The sequence below is a fragment of the Tetrao urogallus genome (assembly GCF_951394365.1).
Source record: "Tetrao urogallus genome assembly, chromosome: 3".
Classification (NCBI taxonomy): Eukaryota; Metazoa; Chordata; class Aves; order Galliformes; family Phasianidae; genus Tetrao; species Tetrao urogallus.
The window spans coordinates 52,638,691-52,650,014 of record NC_136815.1 but is presented as its reverse complement, the minus strand read 5'-3'; the positions used below and the strand labels follow the sequence as shown (position 1 = coordinate 52,650,014).

At 33.5% G+C, this 11,324-nt stretch overlaps 1 protein-coding gene across 1 annotated transcript in view; it reads right to left on the bottom strand.

The window, feature by feature from the left end:
* Window positions 1-386: 386 nt before the first annotated feature.
* Window positions 387-11,324, bottom strand: part of CDH7 (cadherin 7) — a gene marked incomplete at both ends in the record, with an annotated part of 70,577 nt that continues 59,639 nt past the window's right edge. The window contains 3 exons of the mRNA XM_079533550.1: window positions 387-880; window positions 8,025-8,276; window positions 10,823-10,940. Of these exons, the coding sequence (XP_079389676.1) occupies window positions 387-880; window positions 8,025-8,276; window positions 10,823-10,940 (864 nt within the window). The remainder of the gene's footprint in view (window positions 881-8,024; window positions 8,277-10,822; window positions 10,941-11,324) is intronic.

Below are 11,324 nucleotides of genomic sequence, written 5' to 3'. Positions count from 1 at the left end.
TTAAAAAATTTCATGCTTTTAATACATATACCATCAACTTTGTGTTCTAGACATAGCAATACTGTCAAGGCATCTGCCTTGACTCATTGAGGTTACCATGCATAGCATATTCTTGAAAGTGAGTTACCTCTGCAGGTATCTAAGGGTTGCTATCTATTTGAATGTGTCTGAGCATTTCATTTTATTAAAAATGATATCAAATGCTCATATACTTTGTGGTCAGTGCAGTCTCTAGGACAAGTCTAATGAAAGTATGCTCCACCAAGGCAAAAAAATAACCTAAAAAATTAAAAATGGAGAAGTATTTACAACTTTTTTTCTGTCTGTAAGGTTGAGATATTTTGTTTTAGTATTCCTCAGTGCATTTTCAGAGAAAGATTCCAAGGCTATGAGTATAAGCAGTCTGGACCACTCCCATACATATCTGCAAGCCTTTTAAAGCGAGGGCCCCAGTCACTGAGGTAATCATAGTTCTGGTCAGAGTTTGAGCTTATCGAATCTAATGAGCTGAGAGACTCTGCCACCGAGCCATTCCCCTCAAATGCATATGTCTGCAGGGAGTCATAGGGTGGTGCACAAGGGTCCACGTCAGCTTCTTTTAGTCTCTCCCAGATAAATTCTCTAAAAATTACATTATCTGGGATGCTTTTAAAAGTCGGTCTGCTCAAGAACTGAATCTCAGGTGTCACATCCCTCCTGGTCTTGGTGTCTCGGATGATGTTGAGGTTTCTTAAGGCAGCCATGTCAAAAGCCTCAGTGTCTTCTTCTCCACCACCCTCATCATCATATCTGACGATATTTTCTCTGATATCTCTCTCTTCATCAAAAATGAGGGGTTCTTTTTTCCGTCGCCTCATGGTGACAATCAGCAAGACAAGAACTGGAATGCAAAAAGATTGAAGTTTTAGAAATGTTAAAGTTTGCTCATATTTTTCATAGGGGTGAAAGCACTCATTAATTTATATGGTAAAGACACAATGAAATTGCAGGCAATTTATGTAGTTAGACTTCAAATCTAGCAGGTTCTAAAGTGGCTTTTAATCCATGAGCTTTTCATTTGTTAAAGAATTTATATTCAAAGCCATTTTGAATTAATGTCTTCATTTCTAATTCTATATCATATGTTATCTGCTAAACATAAATTTCAGGACTGATTCAGTCTTACTATACAATCTCACAGCCATGAAATAAAAAAGGGACCTTTTCTTGTACTCTTAATTGCCTAAGCAGTAAAAGCACATTCATAAAGTAACTGAATAGAATTTAACAACCACATTTTGGGAAGTGCCTGAATTAAAGTATATGGCCAATCTCTTTCCCTTCTGGGAGAAAAAAACAAAAAACAAAAAACAAAACAAACAAAAAAAAAAACCCACAAAATAAAAACACCCACCCACATTACTAGATCAGGGATGACTGAATTATTAAGCCATGTGTAACTTAGGACTCTTTTACAGACATAAATTGAAAGAAATTTTAGGTAAGACTATACTTTCCTTTTAAGTCCAAAGCACTGTACTTCAGGTATATGAATTATTTCTAATGAGAACTGTCAGCACTGGATTTTACTGGATCAGCTAGAGAAAAGATTATTATTTTTAAATTCTAGTCTTTAATATTTCCTTTAGCTCAGAACTCAATGCTAAATTATGGTGACACCCAAAAAATACTGTGAGCAAAAAAGTCAAGACTTCCCTTTTTCAAGCACAGATTTGGTAAAGAAGCGTCACTAATGGCACACAAAACATGGAAGCCAGTAATATTTCACTCATATGTAGGACATGAATCATCCTCCTACAAAACAATATTATCTTGTAGCATTAGGATAACATTTGCTGAGATAATGATACTTCTAGAAAAGAGAAGGCATTGCTATGTTTGTAAAAATATTAGTAACTTGAACACTAAGCATAATTCCGCATTCAATTGATCTGTTTGGATTTACTGCTTATTTTTAAACTTAAGAATATATTGCTATATGCATTCACATATCTTAGTTTTGACATCTATTCTTAGAGTACTTTGATATGAGTATTAAATGCTTCATAAACTTCTGGAAAATAAAAAGCTCATTTAGATAAAATCAAGTATGAACTTCTCTTGGCAGTCTCAAAAGCATCCTCTATAAATTGTACATAGGTCGCCCTGAAAGTAATACCTCTTATTTAGTTCCACGTAAACAACAGATGAACCACACCACCCATCACCTCACTATGCTCTCATTCACTTTTTAGTCTCCATAAATGTTCAGGGAGCATTTATGAATGTCCATGGGTGCTTTTTTTTTCACACGGGGGATTCCAGTGACACATCTTTTCTTTATATGCACTTCCATGTCAGATGCTTTTCTTTCAGAATGCCCCTCTGCTGCCATCTGTCACATGGCAACAAAATGTAATGAAATATTGGTGGGAAGGTTCAACTTTTACTGCCATACAATCAACATCCACCTCTGATGTTGTGGGCCAACATCATAAAATAGGAGGTTTTACTTTCAGAGCAGCCCTTATATAATATAGGACACTATTGAAAGTGTTTCCTTTCATGCAAGAATTTTTAAAAGTATCAATCCAGGCTCTTTCACTTTTAGCCTCTATGAATCCTTCTAGCCTCCCTGAATCCTATCTTGTCTCATACACCACTAGTTTAGGGTACTTTGCTTCAATAACATTTACATAAGCAGTTTGAAAATGTAGGACTTTGACCTTTAGAATGCTTTTATGAAATTTCAAAATATTCTGATATTTGCAAAATAGAAATTGAGTAGTAGATATAACAGATAGCAGTACTATCTTCATATCAAAGTTATCAGAAAACAGTTGCACTGCACTTTTTCGGCTTTTTCCTATTATAAAAGATATTTTTAAGTGAAAGACAAATTAGTTTGCTCACAGTGCTATTATACATTTAAGTCAAAATTTCTATCAACGTATTTTTTTTTAGTATTTTTAATATTTACTGCCACAATTATTATTGCCATGTATGTAAGCAAATAATCATTTTATTTAATCAAGTGTAAACGTGTTTTTCCACTACTGTCATTCTTAACAGTGTTCATTTTGAAAGTTAAAGAACTGTTAATAAGTGAAAAAACATGAAGCTCTGAAGGCAAGTCCGCCTGAAGGTGCAATAAAAATCAAGATGCAATGAATGTTTTATGCAGTATTCCTTGTACATCATACACTTGCTTGAAGCCAAAAGAAACCTGGAGTCCTTCTAAAGGTTAAATCTTTTAGCATAGGTGGCTTTATGAGATTATGAATTTCTAGCCCTTCCAACAACTATGAACAATAATGTTTAACCTCTCAATGAACAAAGCTTTTAGTTGCATTTCAGCAACTGCAGAGATGAATACGAGTACAAAACAAATTTCACTGATATCCAAATCAAGTGAAAATTATTTTAAAACTGATCAATTTCTCACAAAGTGATGGGTTTTGCTCCTATATTTATTGCAAAGCAGAGGTAAGACAGTAATTAGTGACGGTCTGAATATCTAGAAAAAATGATTTTAGGCTCTTTAGAGAAAAAACAAAACATAGGGACACATGTATTGCCTTTCACTCTACGCTAATACATTGAATGATGCTAAAGAGATGCCAGGACTGATTTTGTGTGTGATTTAACATATAAATTGATAACCGATATTAGAGATAACTGAGGATTAAGACTGAATAATTAGAACTAATTGATATACATCTGAAATAACTTTTTTGTTCTGATTTACCTGAACTGGTAAAAAAAATGTTGATTTTGTTTAACCGGTAAAACAGTCAATTTTCATTCTTGTCATCTGCATTTATGTGATAAAATGTAATTTTATTTTTGTGTTTGTACAACTATAATCATAACATCGATAGTGTCAGTTAAGCTAAATCAGTTTTTGAAATAATATTGAATGAAGGAAGAGATTTTTGCTTTGTCATTTGCAAGTTGTTTGATGGAATTATTTTGAAATTTCCAATTTAGTGTGATCTAGTGAAAAATCTGGTTTATGTTACTCATGCATACTTCTCTGTTTCTGTCCTTTGAACTTAAGAAAACTGCAGCATAATTATGAAGAAGTAATAGCTCCAATACAACTTGAAGAAGCCTACATGCAGAGCTGTACAGAAAATGATAGACCTAGATCACAAACATTGTAAGGCCCTGTACACACTACATAACAATAAGCCACCACAGCTGCAAGTGAACATGCACACTGGTTTATGCCTTAGCTGCATGAGTTGTAAAGCCAAAGACTGAAATCTTTTACTCATCTAACCACCACACTAATAACCTATTTAATTATATAATGCAGTTAATAGTACAGTCAATGAGATCTAGGAAAGCAGAGGCCATGGCTTAGGAAATCTGTATTTAATTCCCAAGTTAATAAGCTTCATGTATCGCAATTGCTTAATCAGTTTGGTTTGCTATTTGCAAAGCAACTGTGACTTCTGATTGCCCAGACTTGTTGACCTTAGTAAGGTATATCATTTTCAGAGAAGAAGTTCTGCACTGCATATTCAGACATCTTTTGAATGACTTAATTTGAATTACCTCCAGATTGAAACAGTTATTGATTTATCAGTTCTCCAACTGTAAGACAAAGAGCCATACATATGAAACTGTTGCATTCTTTACCCTTTTTATTCATTTAAAGAATAAGATCCTTATGACCTGGACTGTTTCTTCCTGCTTAATAATTACACAATCAGATGTGTTGATTTAATTAGGTTCTGCTAAGTGCCATGAGAATAACATAACCGCCTCTCAACTGAAAAAAAATTAACAATTTAAATATATATTTTGAAATTTAATCAATGTATTATTAACTTACAAAGTCTAATGTCAAAAAACAGGAGATTTTCTTTACTACTTCTAAGGAAAGTCAGGAAATTAAAGGAATAGATTATATTCAGAAGTATGGAAGGTTAAAATCATGAAAGCGAATTATGTCAACCTAGCTTCCTATTGCTTACATACAAAGAAAATCTTTAACCTTTTGAATGAAATTGGGTTATGTACAACTGAACATTATTTGTGTGTGTGTGTGTGTATGACTTTATGCATATATTTTATACAAAACACTTTCAACATAAGCAGTTATTGTGTCTGGAAGATAGTAACTGAAAAACAAATTACCTTGAATTAAATTACCATCCAATTTTAAGAGGAAGTAAATCTTTCTTATTTCACTAAGAATTATGTATTCTAAAAAGAATATAAGACAGCTCTCTGTATGCTTTTTATAGAATTGCAAACATATCTTTATTATGCTTTTTCTTTAAAGCACAGCCTCACTGCAAAGTGAATAATTATAAAGGTTTTTGAATTATTAACCAAGTACTGGAATTTTCTTGTGCAATAAAATTTAGGATTTAATCTCTATCAGTCAAACTATGGAGTGAAATATATTTCAGTAAAATGTCTATAACTTTTAAAATGATTTTACTTTGAACAAAATAGTTCTTTCTATGTTATATGTGATCATAACAAATTAATATGACATAATAATAATTTTCCTTCTTAACATTAGTGAAAACTTTGTGCTTATCTAAAACTGATCAGTTATTAAAATAAAAATGATTACACTGAGAAATCTCATTGATGCAAACTCAGTATTCACCAAGACAAATGGTTATTTATTAGAAAAATGGTTCTAAGGAGCAAGAGCAAATATTAAAGCACACCAAACTAACATTCAGCAGACAAAAGCTTGTTGAGAATTCAAGATATTAGCACCAAAATGCATCTACTCGTGACATTTTGACATCTGTGCAAATCTCATCCATCTTTACAAAGACAGCTGAAGTCTATTTTTTATGCAATACTACTTGATCTTCAGGATTTTTTTATTTTTATTTTTATCAGGAAAGTACGTGAAAGGGAAATGGGATTACAAAGGAAATTCCTAGCAGTACACCATGCAACTGGTCCAGAAACTGCCCTCTGGTAACAAATGACAGGAAGAAAGACTCTGGAATCAGATAAACAAGACTTGTTTGGGGTTTCACTGGAGATACATGATACTTAGGTATCTCCTACCTGTGAATATTGAAACCTGGCTGGGAACAAAACACCTTCTGGATCCAACATCAAATTGCAGGACTCAAAGCCAGGGTGAATATACAAACACAGTGTAAACTGTGCCTGCAACTTTGAACTGTACCCCAAAAGAATGGCTTAGAAAAGAAGCAAAGAGAGTACACTGAAATGCCTGCTTGGATAAACAATGGTGACACATTCATATAAATAAATTTGAAAGACCAATTCCTTGGCAACTAAAATCAATGGCAAGGCAGTCATCTGCCAGATTCCTCTTCAGTGCACAGCCCATTATTCAAAATCTGTGTCCGCACAGTTTGTCCTCAGTTCTTTACCAAATGCTTGTTTGGTGCAATCTAGAGGTGATTGGAATAAAAGCTTAGGTTAATTTACTCGTTGTGTTTAAGGCCTGGTATACTGAGTAGAAAAGGAGAGTTATTATTACTCGATAATGTGCTGTATCTCCAGTGAATACTGTTTAACGCATAAGACTCCTCTTTCTGAAAAGCACATGCGCAGGCCAATCTGACTTTTAGCTGTGATAGTTTCTTATTAATTTTTCAGAAATTCTTTTTTCATATATATATATATTAACAGAAATAGTGACATTCCAGTTTGGGATTAAATAGATTCCTATTACAGAATACTTAAGTGCATTTAACTGATACTTTCAATGGACAATTTTCTACTGTCATTTGACAGAAGACCATAGCACTGTGTATCTTTTAGAACTGTGCCATTTAACCTGTATGTGCAAATAAAGTTCATTAGGGAATACAGATGACCTAGAAATACTATAAGAAAAAACTTATTTAAGCATGTTCATTAAAATTGTTGAAAAAATTCACTTCCATTTCTTCTTAAGCTTAGGTCTAACGATATGTTAAGTAAGATTGAACAATCTTATATTGTTGGCTATTTTGTCACAAAGTAACAAAGGAACATTTATTTGTAGTAGAAGGAATATACGGTCTAATCCTTATAGTGAAAAAAAAACCACAGTCAATGAGAAATCTCCTACACATGGTTAAAATTCTGCCACAAACAAAGGCACCGACAAAAATCTCATGATCTGATGCAAGTTACTTGGATAACAGAAACAGATAATTCATCACTTGGACTACATGAATTTGGGAAGACTATAGTCTTCTTCCTCTTGGGTTGATATATGAATCCAGCAAATAGAGAAATCTTTCCAATGATAGCAACACTCAGGAAAATTCCTGTGCACTGAATTGGGACAACTGGGACTCTTATATTTTTCTGACAATAAGTGAAATTACACCTCTGCTCACCTGCATCTCTAGTTGCAATGATGATTCTACATCTTTGTTCCCTGATTTAGTCTTCTAATGCTACCATGCAGTCATGTTGTTTATGGATTTGGCACAAAATGAGAAATGCTAACTAAACTAGGCTCTTGACACTTCTTCACTGTTTACGAACTGATTGCTCCCCCTGTCTTTTATACAGCTGTAGTTTCACTGCTTAACATAAAATTCAGCTGTGCCTCCAGTTGCAAGCTTAACAAATTAAGCTTGTAAATTATATCAATTGTATTTCCTAAGTGTCTTTTGTTCTCCACAATTCAAGAAATGTTTTAAAAGAGTTATTTCTCTGAAAAGAACACATGCTGATCTGAAAATGACCAGCTATTACACTAAACTAGGAAAATACTTCCATAAACTGTATTGTCTACTTCTTAAATAATACATTTGTTGCAAATCATCTTTTTCCATCTAATGTTATTTCATATATGCCTCTGGAGGCAGCTTGTAAAAGAAACAAAACATTTGAACTTTTAAGTCCCAGACTGAGGATTTTGTGTTGTTCATGATGCAAAATGACGTTCAGCTTGCAATGTTAGATATTCTGTTAAAATTGTAGCAGTGATTAAAAAAAAATAATAAAGTAAGAAAAGAACTAAAGAACTGGAGATATATATATATATTGTTACTTAAATAAAAAATAATAATGATGGGAAGAAGGCTTACCTAGCAGTGTTAAAACACAAGCCAATATTGCTATCAGGGCTCCAGTGCTAAGTCCTGCAGGCAAGATGTATGCCTCTGCATTGCATGTCTGAGCAATACCATCTGCATCACAATCACAGACTCTTATGGTGAGGGTATTAGTGCTACTAAGTGAAGGTGATCCGCTGTCCACAATGAATATTGGTAAATAGAAAACAGACTGTTCTTGTCTCCGGAAACCATTTCTTCTCGTTAATACAGTTGCAGTGTTATCTAGGTGAAGGAATAAAAGGATAAAAGTAAAATACTTGATCTTACTAGAACATGAATAATACAGACTTTCACTCAAAAGAATTTAGAAGGACATTCATATTATTTCAATGAATATATATTTCCTTGTCATACATTTCTTTATTTACAGAGGTAGGATCAGCTGAAAATTCAAGTTCAACTAAACAGAAATATTTCTGTTTTTCATGAAAGACTGTTTCAAAATTGCAGAAGTCTATTTGGTTTTAGTATGCTCACATTTCCACAGTCTTGATGTATAATAGAAGATGCGATTATCATAAAGAGAAGAAAAAACGTCACACTTCAATAAATAGATTATTTGCATATATTTCATGTCTAATTTCCAAAGTTCTGTTACAACTACTTGCAGTATAGATAGCATGGAATTCATAAGCATATTCATAGGTGAGTAGATTCTGAAGACCAATGATTTATTTTTTCAAAATGTAAAAAAGAAATTATCCAATTGGCGCACAGATACAGGTAATGTCACATATAATAAAGACATGCACTTGTTTTCCATGTCAGCCAAAATTCAACAAGTTGATTAATATAATGAATCTGAAATGTGTGCTGCAGTGCTGCTCTGAGCTGGATGACTAAAAAGTCAGTGTGTTCCAGAAAAGATTTGCAAAACTCACTGTGTTCAATACAGGTTGATCGCTCCTGAGAGGTAGGGAGATACATCTCCTAGAAATGTATAGAAAAGGTTGGTCGGTCGGTCTGTCTATCTATCATCTAGCTATCTGTCTTTCTATAGATAGATACATTGATAGTCTGGTTGAGGTAACTCACTGTGTCATCTATTATGACCTTTCTGGAAAACCATACAAACATTTCTTCATATAGAACCATATGCGATACATATAAATCTAATGTCAGAAGAGGCAACTGCTGCACTGTTTTGTAACTCCACTGATTTTTCTGGCATTAGAAGGATCTGTTATTGACCTTAGCATATTATATGTTCTTTGAAAAAGAGACTGTCTTTTTATTGAATACTTTACAGTACTTGTTACAGTGTCAGATTTCTAGAAATGTATTATTTTGATCACTATTTACAGTTCCTCATTTCAAACTGTAAGCTTCTCGTATGAAGAACATTATGTATGTCAATAACTACATGCAAGAAAAGGCAATAAACAGCTGCATGAGAGATCTTTTTTAGGTCATATGTACATTCTTTGAAATTCTTTGAAATCTGTACAAACATTATTCTTTAGTCCACCATATGTCTCTTTTGTCTTATTAATAAAAATGACTTTGCAACTTTGGTTAGTACTGGTACATGAAAGAGCAGTGAAAGTGCTATTCATTAGTGTTGGTCTAAAAGTAATACCTTCTATTTTATTTTGTTGGCCCACAACATCAGAGGGAAATGGTGGTATAGCAGTAGATGTTGAGCCTTCCCACCAATATTCTGTTAAATTTTATTGCCATGCAACATGTGGCAACAGAGGGCCAGTCCAACAAAATTCTGTTTGACTTCAAAGTGTGTATGAATAAAAGGTGTGGAATTGAATTTCTTCACTTGGAAAAAATGGCACCCACTGAGTTTGTGAACATTTATGGAAACCAAACAGAAGATGTGAGCATAGTTGAGGGAGCATGTGGTGTGTTTCAGTGGTGGCCACAGCAACATTCATTCACCACTGCTGGTGCCAATTTTTACAGACGATGCACACAGGCTCTTGTTCATCACTGACAAAAATGCATAGATACTGGTGACTGTGTTGAGAAATAGTTTTCTGTATCTGAAAACATGTTCTATCAGATACTTTTATTGTGCTCTTTGTACTGGTTGTATTTTCCACGGAAATAAATAGGAGGAATTACGTTCAGAGTGACATGTAGTTCTACTTGCCTCGGCTCATAGCTAAACTGACTCATAACCAGCTACTATACTATGCAGTGCAATAAGAACACTAATTAGAAGCATGTTCTCAGATATTTTAACTAATAGAAATGTGATGTCCATGGGAGTCTTTTCATAAGTCTGTGGGGAAATGTTAGTAAGAAGTCTGTGTAAATACTGCAGGCAGCTTCCATTTTCAAAATCATTCTTCAGTAGACAGTATACTTATTGAAAATACGTGGGTTTTTTTGTTTGTTTTATTTTTTTTTATTTTTTTATTTAAAAAAAAACCAACCCTGTGCACTTATTTTTTATGCCTTGAGTTATTTTAATAAAACATGAATTCCTGGACATTTTTCAGTTAATGCCCCAAGGTATAGTCTAGACAAAAACATATAAATACAGGGGAAAATGTGAAAAGAGCGACTTCTGGAAAAAAAAAAATGAAGCTAGTGTTTGGCTCAAGGCTTTAAATGATGCAGACAACAGCTTTATTCCCTTGACAGATAGTCTACAGATAGAATTAATTTAGGGGCTGATTCTACTTTAATTTACATTCTTGCCATAATAGAAGTTTATGTAGGTCATAATCAGCACAATATATTCAAAACAGAAGGTGTTAGATGTGAATATTTACTCAAACAAAAAGGTTATGTTGCCTTTATATTCTTACCTTTGTTGTCCTGAAGCGTAAAATTATGGTTATTTGCTGCTTCTGCTGTTAAACTGAAGTAGAACTGATGACCATTTGGTGGGTCATCTTTATCAATGGCACTGATTTTCTGGATGATCTGTTTTGAGATACACAGGTGTTCAATTGTTTGGCACGTGAAGGAAAACAAATACATGCACATTATATAAACTCTCTATTACCTACTGAAGAGTCAAGTCTCCCTTGAATCTTGTTTACATCATGTTTTGGTTTTCTAAACTCCCAAGCAGGTATAGGTACTATTATTAACTGAAATATAACTTTTCATTACTTTCCCTGTACTTGAAATTTATTCAATAAAAGTAATGCTCTGCAGGACCTCAAGATAATTAGGTCCTGTCATTTATCAGTGTTTAAAGTATAAACTGTGCAGTGGTGGAAGAAGCACTTCTGAGTATACAGAACATAGCCTTCTTGTAGTTATCAGTTGTTGCAATTGATATTGCACTGTAATATTTTGCAA